The sequence below is a fragment of the Trichogramma pretiosum genome, unplaced genomic scaffold (assembly GCF_000599845.2).
Source record: "Trichogramma pretiosum strain Unisexual culture from Peru unplaced genomic scaffold, Tpre_2.0 scaffold1, whole genome shotgun sequence".
NCBI lineage: Eukaryota > Metazoa > Arthropoda > Insecta > Hymenoptera > Trichogrammatidae > Trichogramma > Trichogramma pretiosum.
The window spans coordinates 2,260,944-2,281,310 of record NW_019641703.1 but is presented as its reverse complement, the minus strand read 5'-3'; the positions used below and the strand labels follow the sequence as shown (position 1 = coordinate 2,281,310).

The 20,367-nt window shown below is 45.9% G+C and overlaps 1 protein-coding gene across 1 annotated transcript in view; it reads left to right on the top strand.

Moving 5' to 3' along the window:
• The window catches only part of LOC106657450 (teneurin-a), a 67,040-nt gene that overhangs the window by 27,479 nt on the left and 19,194 nt on the right, over positions 1 to 20,367 (top strand). The window contains exons 5-9 of the mRNA XM_023462836.1: positions 6,985 to 7,198; positions 8,707 to 8,971; positions 9,685 to 9,815; positions 10,705 to 10,851; positions 12,404 to 12,611. Of these exons, the coding sequence (XP_023318604.1) occupies positions 6,985 to 7,198; positions 8,707 to 8,971; positions 9,685 to 9,815; positions 10,705 to 10,851; positions 12,404 to 12,611 (965 nt within the window). The remainder of the gene's footprint in view (positions 1 to 6,984; positions 7,199 to 8,706; positions 8,972 to 9,684; positions 9,816 to 10,704; positions 10,852 to 12,403; positions 12,612 to 20,367) is intronic.

Genomic DNA, 20,367 nt, shown 5'->3' with positions numbered 1-20,367 from the left:
ATGAACCGGCATGTACGCTGAACGCGTATAGTCTTTATCCCCCGCTGCAAATTCTTTTCTTCTTGCCACGTTTCGTTCGCGTAGTTCCATATACCTGTCGTTGTCGTTGTCTATATGTGTACGAGTTCACGTCCACTTTTTATCTTTATTATTATTATTCCCAGCGATCCCTGCGATCGGGATAAAAAAAAAATAAAGGACGCGAAAGGGAGCAGCAGAGAAAAAAAAATTAGCGATGCCGTACAAAATGTTAAATTTTATAATAGTAGCGGCGCAGCGACGGCAGTAGAGAGAATACGCGCGTGGGTGGTGGTGGTGGTGGCGGCGGCAGTGCTGGACACAAAAAGAACGTGGACGGGGGTGCTCGAGTTTAGCACGGAGAAAAGCTGCGCGCGAGGGAGAGTAGAGAGAAAGGTATCTAACGGAAAAAGGGCCGTAGCAGCGCGACACGATGTGGCAAGTGTAACGTGCTGCTGCTCTGTATAGTACGAGAGCACCTCTTTTTCACCGCGTCATATTTCGAAGCGTGAAACGGCTATTTCTCTCTTTCTTTCTTTCTCTACCTATTCCTCTTCGCTTGTGTTTTTTCCCATTTAAAATCCTGTGCCGGTCGTTCGGGGTGCTGGTTGGCTACATACAGCGCGAACGCCTGTTTTTAGAAATACTCGCGCGAATACGTGCTTCTTTTGCAACGGCGCTCATCTCCCTCTCTCGCTTATACGCATTCGTGAGCCTCGACTCCGAGCAGATATCTACCGCTGCTCTTTCTCTTCTCGTCATCGCTACTATATATTCCCGTCGAACGCGCTGCGTCATCATCGATGCTATTATATCGTCCTGTAACTATACACAATGGGTCTGCGTGCGATTCGACATTGTATACATGGTACACGGAAAGGTGTATTATGTACGTCGACAACGACGACTGCGACGCTTCGTGCATAACGAATTTTAATTAATTAAAAGCGGTTTTGTTGAAAATTTTTCTCACTCGCTCGCTGCGCTGCTTGCAAATATAACGCGAAATTCGCGCGCGTTGCAAAAAAACCAAAAAAAGATAAAAAAATGAAAACGTTGCAGCAGCAACGGCAGCAGCAACAGAGATGTGCGGTTAGCGCGTTGAAAGTGCGAGAAAAAACCCCATTTTATTTATTCATTTATTTGTTGCCATAAATTTTCCAGTAAAAGAAATGGAATTAACGCTCGCTGCGCTAAATAGAGCAGTAACATGCAATTATCTTGCTCGGTGGCAAGCAGCAGCAGCAGCGTTGCAGCAGCGAGAGTTTGATTTTGAAAAGCGCAGTTTTGCGCCCTCATTCAAGTGCAGCGGCAGCTGTTGCCCACGCGAGCGCTAATACGCTTCTTCTTCTTCTCTTTTTGCACTTTTCAATCCTCGAGCTTCGCTATAGTACGTATAGCAGTAGTAGTTGTAATAAAACTATATGTATCTCGCGCTTCGCTCGTTTTGCTCGTTCGCCATAGTTTTCACGTTTTCGCGCCTTCCTCTATTTATGGCATTAATTCGACATTTTCGCGCATCCATATTCTTATCCGACGCGCGTTTATAATAATTTCGCGTATCATTGCGAGTACGAGCTGTATAATGCTGTACATGTATGGTACGAATGCGTATATATGTACGCTTCGAGCTCGACGCACATAAATGGCACCAGGCGAAAAATGCACGTATGTACGCGAACGCGAGCGAGCGCGCGCGCACGGCAATCGTAAAAAAAGTGTGCGGCGCGCGCGTGAGCCCCGCGAGTTATATAGGTGCACACGCGCACGAGTAGTGTGTGCTGCAGCAGCAGCAGCGTCGTAAAAGACCAGAAATACCGGCTCGACCGAGCATATCACCAAGCAGTTTAAACGACTCGACGCGGCTCTCTTTTGCTGTTACCTCGCGTACTGTGCGCGCGCCCCGAACTACGATACATTACATACAGTGTATATAGCTGCACGAGGCGTATTCGCACACACACGTGCATTTGCAGGTTCCTGTGTACGCACACGTACTTCGACGTAGTTTGAGTTGTGCTCCGGCAGTACTAGTAGCTTTCAAAGCGAGTAGAAAAAAAAAAGCCGTATAACGACTCCCTTTCGTGCCGGGGCAGCCGCGCGCGCGCTTTGGGCTCGAGAAAGCTTTCGGATTAAAATGGCCTTTCATCAATGATTAACGTCTCACTCGCTCGAGATTGCTCGACACAACACAAGGTATATACAGCACATACACACACACTCAGGATCGCTCGAGTTGCTAGGCTGCGTAAGGTCAGAAAGTCGAACAAATTGACGCACTATACACGATCAAGAGAGAAAAAGCTCGAGAGAGAGAGATCCTATTTACCTTTTATCCCTCGTTTAATTTTCGACGACAAGGGCTAAAATCTGATACCGTCGCCACCGCTGCCGTTGCCGCCGACGTCGTTGCTATCGTCACCGCCTCGATATAGGACGTCGCTTATTTTTGCTCTCTCTCTCTCTCTTGCGCGCTCGGCGCAATACCGTAGAGAAACACAGCGGAAAAAATTGATACATAAAGCCAATCGAAGCTGTACCCGATGGAAAATCAGCAGCAAGAGAGCTTTTATCGCTCGCAGCTCCTCGCGTCTACCCTCCGTCGACGACGACGACGATGACAAGGATCAGGGATAAAACGAAAAAAAGAAAATAGCGGAACTTTCCCGATCCACTGTAGAGCTTTTTTTTCGAGGTCGAGCTTTCGATGATAAACATAATATAGCGCGATGATACGCTACATGTATTCTCTTGGTGCGCGCAGCGCTTGCGTCATTAAAATACCAAGACAGCTGATATTATAACGCGGACGTGAAGCAGCAGCACCGTATGGCGGAAGAATGTTTGCAACTCGTGGTCTATCTCTTCTCATCTACGTATACGTGTGTGTGTGCGTGTGCAATTGAGAGTAATTAAAAGTCGAGCGTCGTGCGCTCGCGGGCTCGGCACAGGAGTTGGCCGTTTTATGTAAGTGGGTAGGTAGGTTTATACACTTGGCGCGTATATATACTATATAACGTGGCACACTGCCGTCTCGCAGCGACGGCGGCAGCGGCAGATCGGGATAAGGGAAAAACTGTTCGCGTCACGAGAGGAATTCGCGCGCGGCGCGCGGGCAGCAGTGGCAATAGTCGTTGTCGAGTACGATTATAATGGAACGCGACCCAGTTGCAAGCTTAGTTTTATCCTGACGACGACGACGACGAGTAGCCAGAGCTTTTTCTCTCTCTCTCTCTAACTCGCGATTCCACTAAGGCTATTTTTCAAAGATAACTAACTTTATTAATACTTATCACGAGAGAGCGGACATTGCTGGCAAAACGATTATTCAAACTTTGTCCGATATCGGACTCTCTCGCGAGTAGAGAGTATATGCGCGGCGGTGGCGGCGATATATAGGCGCGCGCGCGCTCGCGAGGAGTGCAGTGCACGGTGCTGCAGGAGGCGACGGTGGCAGGCAGGCAGCGAATTATTGATCCAACTGTGTGTGCCCCGGCGTGGCTCTCACTCGCACAGTGCGACTACTGCACACACACACTCACAGCTATATATACTTCTCTAACTGCTCTGTTGCTGCTGCTATGACACTGCTAATACTCCGGCTGCAATCTGCTGCTCGTCGCGAGAGAGAGAGAGAGAGAGAGAGAGAGAGAGAGAACGAGTCGTCGTCGTCGTTTTAAAAATGACATTTTAAGCGCGCACACCGGTCGTGCTAATTTTCCTCCTCATCCTACTGCCTGCTCCTTTTTTTGTGCCCCTCCGGCGCTCTCGTCGTTATTTTATCTCGCATGAATTACGCGTAAATTCGTCGAAACACGAGTAGAGCGAGCTCGACATTGCATTGCTCGAACGACATGCGGTGGCGCGGGTTCGTATTCCGAAATCTTGATAAAGCTCCGCTGCTGCTGTTGCTGCTGCTACTGTGTATTATAACACACGGACGAGTGTATAACACACAGAGCGCATAAAACGCATCCGCGCACGTAGCTATTATCTTAATAATTTCCCATAGCAGCGCTCGCTCGAGAATCTGTCGTGCGTGTATCATGTACTTTTCTATATCGAGCGCAATATAATGTCGCGCCGCAAATTCGTGCTGCAGTTGTACGTGTGCATCGCGCTCGAATCTTTTTTATATATTTTTTTATTTTATTTTTTTTTGCACCGAGCGCGGCCTTAATGCTGATTTTCGGATTTTTGGTGTATCGTGTCATCGTCGTCGCGTATTTTATCCAGCGTGTCATTGAACGCATACAACGTCGTTCGTGCGCGAGTCTGCATGAATTTCTATATAGTAATACAGACTTTATGGGACAACGCGTTATAGCGCTGTACGCAGGAACGACTGTATATAATGCGAAAACGAGAAGCGCGCGATATAACGAGCCGTTGTTTGCCGCCAATTATCGCGTCTGTATTTGTTGGGCTTGAATGGCCAAGTGGCCATCGCACGAGAGAGAGAGGCGCAAAATAATAATTCGCTCCTGCGCGTGCATATACGTATGGTATATCGTATACGTGTCGACGCTCGAACTTTTAATAATCCAAAATGCATATGGGAGGGTAAAAAGCCCTCGTTAGACCGCGTCGCGCAGAGACTAGTCGATTTTATATTTATATATTGTTATGACGTTGTCATCGAACGAAACGGCAGAGAACGAAAATCGACGTTTCGTACAAAGTTTGTCGAAGCAGCAGCAGCATCAGCGCGACATGGATGATCTCGTGGCGCAACGACGTCGATGACAACGACGAGGTTTAAGCTCGCGAGAGTCGACGCTAAGTGCGCGTCGTGTGCTCGTCTTCTCTCTGCAGTAGATGTATGCAAACATATATGTACGGAGTCGGAAAGCTCGTGCCGATGCGCGAGTCACGTACGTATCTCGCAAGTTTTGCTCGTGTGCGCAATTTGGTTTTGCGAACCGATCGATCGCCGGCGCAGCAGTGGTTATATACGTACATATATAGCTCGACTCCGTGTTCGCGGACAATATCCATTCGTCTGCTCGGGCGTTTTAATACACGATGAATATCGAGCTGCCAGTTCGCGTAAATGGCAGCACAGCGCCAGGGCACACACAACTGCAGCAGAGAGAGCAGGAGTTTTCAAATGATTTTTGTCGCGCTCACCCTCCCCGCAGACTATAGTATATAGTAGTAGGTGCTGCTGGCGGCGGACTGCTCGATTTCCCACGTGAAACGCGCGTGCGGCGGAGCAGGCATATGCGCACACGCGGGCTCCTGTACTATTTCAAATAATAATAATAATAATGATTGCGGCTGCACACACACTGCAGCTGAGCGTTGCACTCTTGCATTGTTGTGTACCTTGTGTATATAGCAGGAGGCTTGACGAATAATTGAAAAACGCACGCTCTCTCTCGCTCTCGCGCGTCGCCGGACTTGTGTTGTGTACGCTGTGGAGCATTATGTCGCCGCGACGTCTCGGGTGAAAATATATAAAAGAACTTGGAGAAAATCAAAAAGTCGCACGTACAGATCAATGACTCTGTAATGCGCTGCTGCTGCTGCTGCAGTTTTGCATCAGCTGCAGCAGCGGATTTCAGGCACGTAAAAGCTGCAGCGCAACGCAGGGAGGGCGAAAATGCTTTGTGTGTTTACAAATAAATATATACGAGTGCAGCGTGAATGTATTATACACGAGTCGAATCGTGTGCCTAAATGGAACGCAGTTATACTACCGACCGCGCGCGTGCAGTGTCTATGCTGCGGCAGTTCGGGCGAATGTACGCGAATCACGCAGCCGATGCATCTGGGCACAGGCACAGGCAGTCGGGCCAGCAGCAGCAGCAGCAGTCGCCGACGAAATACGAAATAAGAGAAATTTGATACGCTTTGCAAATACACAGAGAGAGAGCAGCAGCGGCGCGCGTCTGTGTGTACTTAAACGATTGTAAAATGTAACTGCTCTCTCCCTTACATACACACGTATTACGCACGCATACAAACAGACACGATTGGAACTTATGAATATAAAGATAAAAAGTATATATTTATTCGCAAGCGGTGGTGGTGTTGGTGGTGTTGGTTGACTGTGCCGCTGCAGGCTGTTAGGATGTAGGCTGTAGGCTGTAGGCCCCTTCCCGCATATACGTGCGTAATTGCTTTCTGCTTGATTATCCTGTAGGTATAGCGAATCGTCGTCAGGGGGTATATAAATAATAAGTCCTTAATGGACAGGAGCTACGTATACATATACGCGCGTCGAGCGCAAGCTGCGGCGACACACATACGCGCATCTCTCTCTTTCTCTATCTCCGTATTACGCATCTATCGCACGATCTCTCTTTTCTTTGTGATATATAATTGCGTACGTCGCCGCCGACGCTGCTCTTCTTCGATCTGCCAGTACTCGCCCGCATGATGTAAAACCAAAGAGAGAGAGAGTCGCCCCGGCAGAAACTTTTCCAAAAATAAGCGTACGAGCAATACTGCGTGCCGCGCATATCGTATAACCCCCGAGTCGCTCCGAGACTAACTCTCGGCGGCGATACGTATCTCTTTCTCTCTCGACTGGCCCTTCGCAATTCTCAACTCGGTGAAATATCATAACTGCATCGGAGCAGAAAATGGAGTTTCCGTGCGCGGGTGGGCAGGCAGGCAGGCAGCCGGCTTATGCCTACTCTACGCGTGTTTGTGTGCGTGTTACACGAGAGAAGCGAGTAAGCGCGGGGGCACCTACGTTCGAGCAACTTGCTATATATGTATATGTAAGATCGCACACGGGCGCCTAGTACATACTGACGGAGTGAGACGCGCAATCTAAATTCCGATCCCTTTGATTTTCCACCCTTCGGGTTTTAAACACGCTCGCTCGCTCGCCTCGTGTGCCTGCTTGCCTGCCTGCTTGCGTGTGTGTAGATGAAATGAAAGTTTTCGTCACTCTCTCTTCATCCCCCTTACTTCACATCTCATTCATGGCTTGATTTTGGTTCGGTGTTCTAGGGTGCGGACTGCAGCAAGAGCGTCTGCCCGGTGCTGTGCTCGAACCACGGCCAGTACGGGGGCGGCATGTGTCACTGCGAGGAGGGCTGGAAGGGCGCCGAGTGCGACATACCCCTGGTCGACTGTCAAGTGCCCGACTGCAACAGGCATGGCCAGTGCGTCCGCGGCTCCTGCGTCTGCAATCCCGGCTGGAAGGGCGACTTTTGCTCCGAACGTAAGTATACGAAAAAAACATGATAATAATAATATTATAATGCGATATACCGATATTTTCGTTCTGCGAGCTGCAACGTTTCGTTTTATACGTATATGCAGTACGCGCGTGACGTGGTACACGGAAAACTGGAGCGAACGCGTGAGCGGTGATTTTTTGATTTTTGTTTCTCCATTTTCTAACGCGCTGCAGCGATGCTACTACGCGCTCATAAATTCGGGGGCTAGGCAAGCGAGCCAATGCATACTAATGTCTCTCTCGCTCTCTCGCTAGCTTTGCTGCTGCCGGGAGAGGGAGAAAGAGCGAGATTATTAATGCCCAGGTTGACGCTGCTGCTGCTGCTGCTGCACGCGCTTGTTTTGCATGCACAGGCGGAATAATAAAAGCTCTGCAAGCTGTGCGCGTATACATGCAGCACACAGACAGCAGCAGCAACAGCATCAGCATCAGCTCATAGCATGACTGTGATCTTTGGAGCTTGCAGCGGAGAGCTCGCACGCGATACTTTTGTGAGCGCGGGCACCGGTGCACCGATTGGTTTTTGAATTATGCAGATTTTATGTATAGAAAGAGCGAGCCTCGCTCGACTACTATCCAAACGGCGGGGCTGCTGCTGTTACCGCTACTGGCGCGGGATTAATTTTTTTCAAGGATTACTCGTACACACACATATACATCGCGCAAGGATCGCGCAACGCGTATAACTACGGGTGGATCGAGTTTACATTTCATAGTTTGATTCTTTTCCCGATCTCATTGCCTTTGTATAAGGGATTTGTATCGCGCGCTTTGCCGAGCGGGATTGTAGGCGCATAAATGTAGCCGGAATATATACGAAGAGAATTGGGCGGGAGGAAGAGAAAGAGGAGGAGGGAAGACAGCCGCAGGCTTCGTCGAATTAATTAATTATCATTAGCGCTGCTACTGTGCAAACGCGAGCTCGCGAGCGTTAGTCGTTCTCATTACATAATCAGCCGACACAGCTCGCGCGACTCCCAGTGTATCGTCTCTCTCTCTCTCTCTCTCTCTCTCTCTTTATAATGATCAATGCGCGGTTTATTATTATAAGGTCGGGGAAGCTATGAATTAACGATGATTTTCAATGTTGCGTATCGTATGTAATGTTTAAATATTTGTATATAATCGTATAGTATGCAGATGATGCGAGCAATGCCAATGCGGTGTACATATATAACTCGAAGTATTGCGCGTCGGAGAAGCATATCTGCTTCTCTCCAGATTAATATTTTATCGATATACGTATCTCGTGTGCCCGTGTTCAATTGGAGTTGGACTGGATCGTATCGCGCTCGGAATAGCATCATCTCTCGAACTGCTGCGCGACTAGGAATATTTTGTACAATTAATTGTTACAGTGACATTACTCGTTCGCATTGTAACGTCGGAATCGCTTTCGGTACAATAACGTTATTGTATATATACAGATGCATCACAAATAAAAATGAAATCTTGATAATATTTTTTTTCCTTGTTTTTTTTGTTCACAGCGGACTGCGCCGACCCGAACTGCGGCGGTCACGGGGCCTGCGTGTCGGGCAAGTGCTACTGCAAGGCCGGCTGGCAGGGCGAGCGCTGCGACCAGGTCGACCAGCAGATCTACCAGTGCCTGCCGCGCTGCTCCGAGCACGGCAGCTACGACCTCGAGACCGCAGCGTGCGTCTGCGAGGAGCACTGGACCGGCGTCGACTGCTCGCAGCCCAGCTGCGGACTGGACTGCGGACCCCACGGCACCTGCGAGAAAGGACGCTGCAAGTACGTATAGGCACCGTGGAAAGAAACAAAAAACCCTTGAATTTATAATGCGGATTCGATGTAAAATTAGACATTAAAATTAGAGTAACCGATACTGACATTTATTTTATCATATATTGTTACGTGAATTCTTCGTAGAGAATCAATGCATCAGTATTGATTATTATTTTTTTAAATAAATGCACAAAAAATCACGAAATGCCATACATTATTTTATCCCATACTCACATTTGATTGAACAACATTTTGATTAAAAATTGATATTTTAATACTGATTTAGTTTCTCTGTTAATTTTACGTACAAAAAATTTTAAATAATTCAATCATAATTAAAGGCAACTCTCACCGCCAGATGGCGAGTACCGTTATTTGTAAATCTGCAAGTGGTAAAGTCAAAGTAATTGTACAAGTAAAAGTGAGGTTTTAAAAAATTACATCAATAACTTTTTTTGTAAAATAATGTAAAATAAAAAAAATCCTCCATTTAATATAGATTGTAAAGTAAATAATTTTAACGGTGTACTTGGCCTTGCCGTAAATATGCACCCGAACATCGAGCGACGCAAATTTTCGCGTCTCGCATTCGTCCTATATACGGACAACGACGTTCCTGTAATTGCAGACTGTCGCGCGAGGGCGAAGATACGGGGGTAGTACGCAACGCTTAGAAGCGCGCGCACGGACATTGATTTGGGCCGTTTGTCGTTTTTCAGATGCCAAGACAACTGGACGGGAACGAAATGCGATCAGAAGCCGTGCGATCCGCGCTGCGCCGAGCACGGACAGTGCAGGAATGGCACCTGCGTGTGCAGCCAAGGATGGAACGGCAAGCATTGCACTTTGCGTGAGTATTTTAGTACACATGGGTATATATATATATAGCGATTCCCTTTCTTAGCTCGGCTTATATGCGGCAATCGCGAGCGGCGGATCCCTCGCCTGCTGCTGCTATACTTGTGCCCCGGCAGATATCGACTCTCTCTCTCCGTGTACGCGAGTCTGCTGCTGCTCCTGCGTGCATATGGCTCCGGCCGATATGAATAAGATTATCATCGGGTCGGGGCTCTCTCTCGCGCGCGCGCTAATATACTTTTCACATGCGATAAAGCTTTTAAAAGGGTACAAAAAAGGAGAAGCTCTCGCTCTCTTATATAGCGAGCCGCAAAGATAAATATATCGGCGCGCTATAAGGATTTTTCCGCGATAAACTTTCCTGTGCAGTTGCGTGTGTGTGTGTGTGTTGCCGCATACACAAACACACAGACGCATTCACAGACGCGCACAATCTTGCATCTTATATTATGCATCTGTGTACGTGGATAAATTTAATACACATCTATAGGTAAACCGGTTGCAGCTATGTATCGCGTCGCATCTACCAACCCGCGTACAAAGAGTCTCTCTTTCTCTCTGTCGTATAGTCGTATTGTGCGCGCGCCAATACGTACATATATCGGTGGCTTTATATACATGCATAAAACAAAATAATGCAGGCAGATCGTCGTCGGTCGCTGGGCCTGCACTGCACGAGATTTTCCCGTGTGTGCAGCGGCGGTGGTGGCTAGCTAGCTGCTTCTTTCGCATGCGAGAACGCAAATGTCGCTCGAGTAGACTCTCTCTCTCTCGAGTGCATTTATATCGCTTGATTCGATGCCAATGCGGTTGTTGTTGTTGTTCGTATAAGAATTGCCATTGCCCTCGATCTAACTATTCCATGTGTTTTGTCGTTTCAGCGGGCTGCGAGAACAAATGCAGCGGCCACGGCTCTTGTACCCCAGTGGGAGGCGAGTCCGTCTGCGAGTGCGTGCCCGGTTGGGCCGGTCGTGACTGCAGCATCGAGCTCGAGACCATATGCGACGACGACATCGACAACGACGGCGGTGAGTATTGCATTATTATACCTATGCTGCACACATTTTGTTATTGCACGAATGCGCGCCTCGACTCGCGACCGCAGAATTGCAGCACCGCGAGAATCTGCGAATCTTGCTTCACCCATTGTAAATATGCGCGCGACTCGATAGGTGCACATAGTTACTTCTGTACAGAGAACGCGGAAAACAATGTCACCGATTTCGTCGTGCTGCAGGGAATCAAGCGCGCCTACTCGTATATGAGCGTGTGTGTATGTGAAGCGCTCCGGAAACGAGCATATCCATCGATCCTTGAGAGCTTCAATCAAAGTTGATGGATGCCAATGCGATGCGAGCAAATATATTGATGACTTTCGCCTCGATGAATCTATATCTATCTATCTGCTGCTGCCCACGCCTAGCTCTCTCGCTCTCTCGTCCCCGCGTATATTAATATTCATTCGATTATAATTATGAATCCTGTGCATAGCTATACTATACTATATATAATAAACAAGAATGACGTGTAACGGGCAAATGGAATTAATATTTATCATCGGCGGTGGCGGCGACGCGCGCATAATTCTAGCCCAACGCAGCCGTAGTACTGCTGCTCCACATTTTACATACAATTAATCAAAATCACTGGTCCACACTAACACGCGCGCGCCACGCCACGCCAAACCATCGCGTGTGGGTTGGGCCATGCGCAACGAGCAATCGAATGTGTGCGGACGAGAGAGCGAGCAGCAGCACTGCGCGCGCGAAAAGACGTATAATTAAATTTTCGTAAATAACTCGCGTCGGAGGTTTAGACAAACAGTGCGTGCGCGCGAACCGATTCGAAATCCGCATATATATAATAGGCGTGCTGCTGCTGCCGCTGCTGCTCTTCAAGCGGGAAATCACAAATTGTCATTAAAGCCATTTATCATCATCATCCTCCTCCTCCTCGTCGTAGTCGTCATCATGGCTGGCACTTGGCAGAGCAGAGGACTGTAGCCACGGTGGCTGCTGCGTGGATAGTTATGTATTTCGCGGTACTCGTTGTGTGTGCTTGCGCGCGCCTCGCGTAGCGCACCATAGGAATGGTATAATAGACTTAATTCGTTTCTCTCGATGTTATAGTCGCGCTGCAGAGAGCACAGCGGCATGCCTATCCTACTATATACAGCGAACTGCTATGTGCCCTAACATTAATCGTTTAAACTGTCTGTTGTACTACATGCTTTCGCGTATGCAGCCTAGTTGTACGTAGTACATCACATGTGTATTTATTTGCCGTATATATATAAGTCGCCACGCGGGAGGCTCTTGCTCTCTCTCTCTCTCTCTCTCTCTCTCTCTCTCTCTCTCTCTCTCGTGTGTGGAGCTTTATACGATCGTGAGCGAGCCTTCGTGGATCCTGAATTAACTCTCTCGGATGTATATAAGGTGGCTGTCTGTCTCTCTCGGTATATATACGCTGAGAAAACCGCGCGATGAAACGAAAGGTCGAGTCGAGCAGTACTACGTGAGATTCGAGACCGAGAAAAATGCAATACTTATATAAAATGCTTGTGTTTTGTTTTCTGCGCAGACGGCATGAGGGACTGCTCGGACAGCGAGTGCTGCTCGCATCCGTCGTGCCAGGACCACCTAATGTGCTTGTCGAGCAAGGACCCGGTCGAGGTGCTGCTGAGAAAGCAGCCGCCGAGCGTCACCGCGACCTTCCACCAGCGGGTCAAGTTCCTCATCGAGGAGAACAGCGTACAGAGTTACGCGCGAACAGACGAGTACAGCGAGAAGTAAGCTCACCATTTTTCAACCCTCTCTTAGAAACTATCTGACTCACGACTATATTATATATATCTCTCTCTATTTTCACTATTAATTATAATATTATAAATAGTAAAATTTCTCTCTATCTTGGGAAATCTGCGCGCAATATCGCTCGCAAAATTGCGCCGAGTTAGCACATACATTATAATCTCGAGACTTAATTATACAATATAGTTTAAAATTAATAATATATATATTATATATAGTTCGCGTATCTGCGCGCGATTACTTTGCGATCACGGCGTGCGCGCGCGGCGAATGATGTAGCCTCGAGCACACAAGTTTTTATCAAGTAATTTTATAAGATTGTAAAGCGCGCAGAGGAAAAGTCTTGATATTATAAATGCGTGCGGCACCGCGCGCGGTTTTCAGCTCGCACAGCAGCTACCAATGCATATAATACGTACCGACAGCGATTCGCATATTACTCATATACAATATAGTCTGGCGATACTTGGTCAGCTTTTTCATTATTAAATTATTAATGTGTAATCCGCAAAAAGGAGAAGTACAATATAGTAGGAGGAGAGGCTACATTATGTTGCACGCGGCGCGACGCTGCATCGCGAGCACGCGCGGCCTTTATACATATAGTATATGATACGAATATTTGCAATTGCGGACACGCCCCCGTCCCGCGCGCGCGCTCTACAATACGTGTGCAGTGCTGCTGCAACCTTTGCCTTGGAAATGAGAAAAAAGACGCGCGCGAGAAAACGGGTATATATAATACGTACGTGTGTACTGCTAAACGTGCGCAGAGATAGTGGTATACTTGTACGTGTGTGTGCACGGTCCAGTGCCATATATACATACAGAGCTATATAGAATACGACGCGGCGCATACAACTGCACACTCGACTGCGAACAGAAACGAGAAATTTTAATCAAAGTCTCGGGTTTCAGTCGGAAAGTAAAATTAAGGCGAAAGGTGCGCGCGTCCGCGCGAGAAGCTCGTTGGCAAAATAATGGGCTATATATACGAGTCAACTGTATATATGTACGTTCAACTACTACTACTACTACTACTACTGCTGCAGTTTGTGTGCGTGTGTGTGCCAAGAGAAGGCACGACGAAGACTCGCAAACTTGTATTTTTTCCTACCGACGTTTCTGCTGCTCGTTCTCGTTCTCCGCCTTCTCCTGCCAGTCCTCCTCCTCCTCTTCCTTACTCCTCCTTATTACTCCTCTTTCTTCTACTGCTTCTTCTCCGATTTCTACTTTGGGTTCATTCGCGATGTGTATATATACACTCTTCGATACGTATAGATATATCTCTTGCTTTTCTCGCACGCGCGCGCGAGTGTTTTTCTCTCCCTTATTCTTTCGCTCGTCTTTCTTTCTCGTCTATATACTCGCCTTTTATTCCTGCTGCTGCTCGCGAGCGAGCGAGCGAACGTCGAGAGGTATTATTGCGTACCTGTACCGTACGATATAAACGGCAAATAAAAAAGCTCCGCCGAGTCGAAGTCAAGGCTGTGGAGCCCATCCCGATCCTCCTCACCCCCCGCGCGGAGACAGAATGTGCTCGATCGATTTTCTATTTTCGCCTTATACGTACACGCGTTTACGCGCGACGAAAGACAAGGACGAGTAAATTTTGTGCGGCTTGCGCGTTAGCGGAGGTGAACATTCGCTTATACCCGCGTCTCGCGACGCGTCGCGTCAAATTAAAATATGAATGAACGGGCCCCGACGAATAATTTTTTGTACTTTATGCCGGGCGTCAATGTAATGTAAATACTGTGCGAGCCTCGTGAGCGCGTCGGTACGGATCCTCCGTGTATATAATATACGAGACGATGTATAAGCAGGAACAGCAGCAGCATCTCTCTCAAAGAAATGTAAATATCTCCTCATCTTTCTCTCTACGCGAGTTCGAGTCCTTTTTCCTACGAGCTCCTAAAAATTGGATGGAAAAATTGCATAAGCCACGTTGGAAAGATTATGTGCTTGGTAATATTTTTCCTCATTTTCTTCTTCTTCCTCCGACACAAGGGGAAGAGGCAGCAGTAGTAGTAGTGGTGGTGGTTGTGCATCGTACATATAGCGCGACGCGTTTCTCTTTATGCAAAACGTTTCTGCGCGCCGTTAACGAGTCGCCACGCCGCCGCCGCCGCCAACGAGGAGGAGGACGTCGACGTCGAGATCTTTGAGACTCGAGACTTTCTCGGTCTGATAAGAAAAGCCTGTCGACTCGGTCTCGCGCGGTCGCAGTAGCAGCAGCCACCATCGTCGTCGTCGTGCAGCTGCTGCTGCTGCTACGCAAGAAATTCTTCTTTTTCCACGTATTAACGTTGCCGGGAATAGCGAGCGAAATGTATGAAAAAATAAATTACGGACGACGAGGGGCGTGTTGCATCAAAAGTATAGACGAACAATTTTTTTTACTTAATTGTTCATTATTAGGGTAACAAAAAAAGTAAGAGTAAAAAGCTTTTTTTAATTAAGCTTGTGTATAATTCATTGATTATGAAATGAAAATAAAAAAAGAGGTCGTTGACAAAAGGATAAATATAATTATCAAGTCAATGAAGCAAGCCACTTTTGGTGGCAAAGTAAATTGTTATATATATTTAAAAAAAAAAACCTCTTTGACAAAAAAAAATCATAATAAGAAAAAAAAAATATAGAAAAGTTCGTAACAAAAACTCCTTGTGTATCTCACACCTAATAATCCCGCCTCATTCTTACCCTCCCACGAATGCCAGAAGCACTGTAAAATCACCTCTCTGTCTCTTTCTGTATTTCGGTCTCTTTCTCTCGCTCTTGTTCCGTACCGCTTCTGCTGCCGCTGCTGCCGTATATCTCGGAAGTGAGCGGCACCGATCAAAGGACATCCATCTCTCGAACGTATATTTGCTCTTATCCATGCGCGACTGCCTTGCCAAGGGATGTCCACGTCATCGCACAATCTCTCGCTCTCTCTCTCTCTCTCTCTCTTTCTGTGTACGCGCGAATACGTGCGCGTAAATGCGTGTGTCTGTCTCTCTACTGTGTCTGTATGCAGCAGCAGAGGCAGCATCACAGACCTATATATACTGTACTGCGCGCTTATAACGTACAAACTCGACGTTTTCGCGGAATGGAATTTTGCTCTCCGAAATTAACCCAGCAACGCCGCCGCCGCCGCGCCGTATGACTGGACTTTAAAAACTTTTCGACTCTCATCTACTCTCGTGCTGCTGCGTGAGCTTAATCGCTTTGAATTGCTTCAAATATTTCGTTTCACATAAACAAAGTTCAAAAGCAATTAAAATATTTCCCCTTGTTTAATTATTTGCTTCAAGAAGTATGGAAGCTCACTCTCTTTCTCTCTCGGGTAAATGGTAAATTTATAACGCGATAAAGTTTAATTTCATCGGGAGCAATATTTACTCAATTTGTTCGAATCGAATATTTGCCAGCCAACTTCTCTAGGATTTTTCCAATATCGAGCTGCAGCGAAGCCAGCAGCGCAGCGTGCAGCTCGCGTCCATTTAGTTTTCGAGAATTACGAGCTTTAATAGCTGACAGATATCGCGTGTCTAAAAGCCTTTTCCCGAAGGCTCGGGCTCGGAAGCAAAGCAAAACTAAAGCTTAAAGCGAAATGAGAGGTGTCATGGAATCGTCGAATTTCATTGAAAAAAAGTGCCTTTGGTAATCGTGGGATTCGTGTTCGTCGTCTAGTGTTTCTCTCTCTTTTTGTGTATAACCCACCTGACCCGAAATCTCAAGTCCTTTTTTTACAATCTCTAAGTGCCCTTTCTCGGGAGGCTGACGATGATGACGACGCCTACCCATTAAAAACGTTCGGCGGGACTGACTGCAAAAAAAAAAAGAAAAAAAAAGTAAAACGAGCTTCTCATTTCTAATTGTTTTCTTTCAATTTCACTTTCATGGAAAAAGCAAAACAGTGTAAACACGAGAAAGAAATAAAATATTTACATTTTCTGCCGAGGGAAAAGGGTTGTGAAATTGTAAATCGCTCGATACACAATCCTACCTATCACAGCTTCGAATTGAAATGCTCCTATCGTATATAGTGTTACTTTTATATTGAATTTCAATATTTGTAATTATTGCATTCAAGGTGCAGCGACAAGCCATAAGAAAAAAAAGTAAAAATGAAAAAAAAAATAATGATAAAAACTAACACGGCTTTTCAATTGATCGCGTAAAAAGTTGATGAAAAACATCTGCATATTTATGCCGTTTCGAAAAAGAGATTCAAATCGAAGCCAACATTCGAGAATAGCTGCCTCCGCGTGCACACACATATACTATTTGAATAGACGGGCTGCTGCTGCCGCTGCAAGTATTCAGCAGAAATATACGCGTGTATGTATAAACTTTTCATCGGTCGTAAAGAGCAATAACAACGATACATAAACGATGAAAACATTCATTTCAATTCGAAGCTGTATAAGTCACGTGTAGCAATCGTAAAAAAATTCGTCAGAAATAATAACGAAAAAAAAAGGAAAGAACATAGAAGAACAAATATAAAAAAAAATAAAAACAAAACAGAGAGAAAAGTAAAATAAAAAGGAAAAACAGATTATCTATATACATACCATGTTCGTATAATATTGCAAAAAATATCGATATCCAATATAGTAAATAGTATGAAGAAAAAAGTGAAGGAAACAAATAAAAATAAAAAGCATATACATATAGTTTTATATCGATTTATACGCACATGAAAATAATAAAAAATAAATAAAAGTTTGATCATTAGAGTCATGGGAGGAAGGAAAAATCATAGCTTGAAAAAAAAAAACGAGAGGGAGATTATCGCCGGATACGCAGCGAGATCGCTCCAAAATATAGCAGTAGTACCGTACACATTCGGAATGAGGGATAAGGAATTATGTCGTTGAAATACTGCAGAAATTCTCTGCCTCTATACACTGTGCCGCTGCTGGTGTATAGATAAGTACTTGGGGCGTGGGGTATTTTCAGACTCTACTACTACTGCTGCTGCTGCCGCTGCAGTTATAATACGAATCTTCGAACGATCTCGCTGCAGGCGCATCATCTCCCCGCCGAAAACGACTTTATACTACAGCTATAAGATATTATGAGCTTATCTGTGCATCTATGCCCGCGCGCATGTGTATTAATACGTACGTACTAACACACAGAGATCGAAACGCGCGCACGCATACGAAATACGCGAGTACTTGCAATAGTACTTGTGCATAGTAGTTTTACATGAGCTTGCAATACGCTGCTGCTGCCAATACTTGCGCACTCGCATACACACATCTTACACTTGTGCATCGTCAGACACACAGACACACGAACACATGTAACTTGGCATTAGCAGCAGCAGCAGCAGCAGCTCTCGCGATGTTGTTGTGTATCAAACACATGTATACACTCGGAGCCAAGAGGTGTGTGCAGGAATGGAAATATTATATACGTATATAGTTGCACGCCACGAGCGTATGCGTGCGCGTATATACATATCCAATGCCTTGGCGCGCGCATAGATGTATAGATGAGCCGTGGTGGCGCTGGGCGTGTATATGGCTGACACAAGTTTGAAATTTATTCGCTATATCCTATCAAAACTTGGACCCAAGGAGCTCTGTGTGTAGCAGCAGCAGCTTCTGCGTATATCTAGCTGTGTACTAAAGGTACTAGGGGTATATATGTGTATATACGGCGACGCAGCCTGCAGTCATTAATTTCTCATTTGTTTATAAAGTTATACCTTCGCGCAGCATATATACCGGTGTATTTGTATACTCTCGTAATATTACGCGTACGTACACACCAACCAACACCAACTCGACTCTCGCCTATATATACCTGCGCGTTATAAATTTCGGTAACTTGTTATATGCGTATAATATATCGGACGTGGCGTGTGGCGCGTTGCTCCAGATTGACAATATGCAAGTTGTTGCAAGCTCGTGGCTGCGTCGTCGTCGTCGTCTTGGGGTCCGTCGATTGGCCTTTCGGCTATACGTATATTGGACTATTTTTACGATCGCCTTCGCTCGTGTGTACAACATGCATAACACACAGACACACCTTATATTATACACCTATAAGACGACGACTCGGATTTACCTTCGGGTTTCTATGCGCGTAAATAGCCTAGGCATCGTTTATATACAATACAGTATATGGTACAAGGAGATGACTCTGTCTTATGTGCTTTTGCCCGCGCGAGGCGAGCGTTAATAAGTTTATTTATTACCTCGTAAAGGTTGGCTCGTTGTTATTGTTGTTGTTGTTGTTGTTGTTGTTGCTGTTCGCTAAAAGAGAAGACCGACCAGTCAGCCGAGGTAATATTATATACCAAAAGTCTTGGCCAAGCAGAGGGCGAGGTTCTCTCTGGCAGTACTCTCTTTCGACGCTGCAGCAGCAGCACAACGCATACAGCAGCGAGGCACTCATCTTCTTGGCTTTTCTTACTTATACCTCGCGCGAGCTATAGATATATTATATGTAAGGTACACGTATGCACACGCAGCTGACTGCTGCAGCTAGAATGTAAGAGAAAGAGAGGAGTTTGTGCGACGCTCCTCTCTCTCTCTCTTGACTACCTGTGCGACACTACTATACACATATAGGATGTTTTATACCCATTATATCCTCCTCGCTCGGGCCGACCTAGCCCGGGTGTCCCTGCTACGTCCTCTTATATTCTCTCTCTTTCTCTCTGTTTCGCCCTGTACGCGTGTTTTGTCCTATTATACGACTTGTACCGTCCGAGAATGTTGGAAAAAGATTTCTTATTTTTATTATTATTTTATTCGCGTTTTAATAGTTGGCCGTTTAATTTTAAATTGGCTTCATGCGACTTGCGGTCTCTCTCTGTCTCGCTCTCTTCGTGTGTTATATACCTTACGTATTTTCTTGCCAGCTATAGTATTATACTAACTTTAACCCAACTAACATGTACAGTACTCGTTTGTTTCTGTTTGCCTTTGACTCTGTGTGCGTGTGGACTTTTTTTTCTCTCTCTCTCTCTTTCTCCTTACCTCTCGAAGTCAGTCTCTCTCTCTCGCTGGTCTCGAGACTCGCATACTTGATTAACATTGCCTCCGTGCCTTTGTAATGGTATGCGCGCGCTAACCGTTTTCTTTGCTAGAGAGAGAGTTCTTTACCGAGTCAGGCACAGTGTCTCCTCTCCTCGAAGCGTGCCTTCGAGCTTTTTCAAGTATTTAAAGTATGAATGAATTTCGCGCGATTAAAGTCGGTTTGCTGCCTTTTTTTTTGTTTTATTTCACGAATATATACATACGAGTACGAGTCGCGTGACGAACTTCATTACGTAAAGAACGTTTCCTTCAAAGCCAAATTGATTATTTCACTTTGTTTTTTTTATCTCATTATAATTTTATGTATACAATCCTAATACCACACACAATAAAAAGAGTTTATGATTTTTGTTACGTATCGTCCAAGTATAGAACAAGTAGTGTTCGACAAAGTAAAAAAAGTAAAAAAAAAAAAAACAAAAACTGATCAAGTGTTGTCTACTGTCGCAAATCGCATCATTGTATGTGTTTCTTGTTTCTCTCAAGTGTTCTCGTGCCATATATACAGCTTAAAAAAAAAACCAAGTGAACAAAACATATGTGATTTCCAACTTGTGTCTGTCATACACTCGACCACTCCACTTAATGTTTTAACGTTACCAAACGAGTGAATGCGCGTGTGCGTGTGGTTTTTACAAAAAAGAAGGAAAAAGATATAAAAAGAGAATGAACGAGAGCGCGT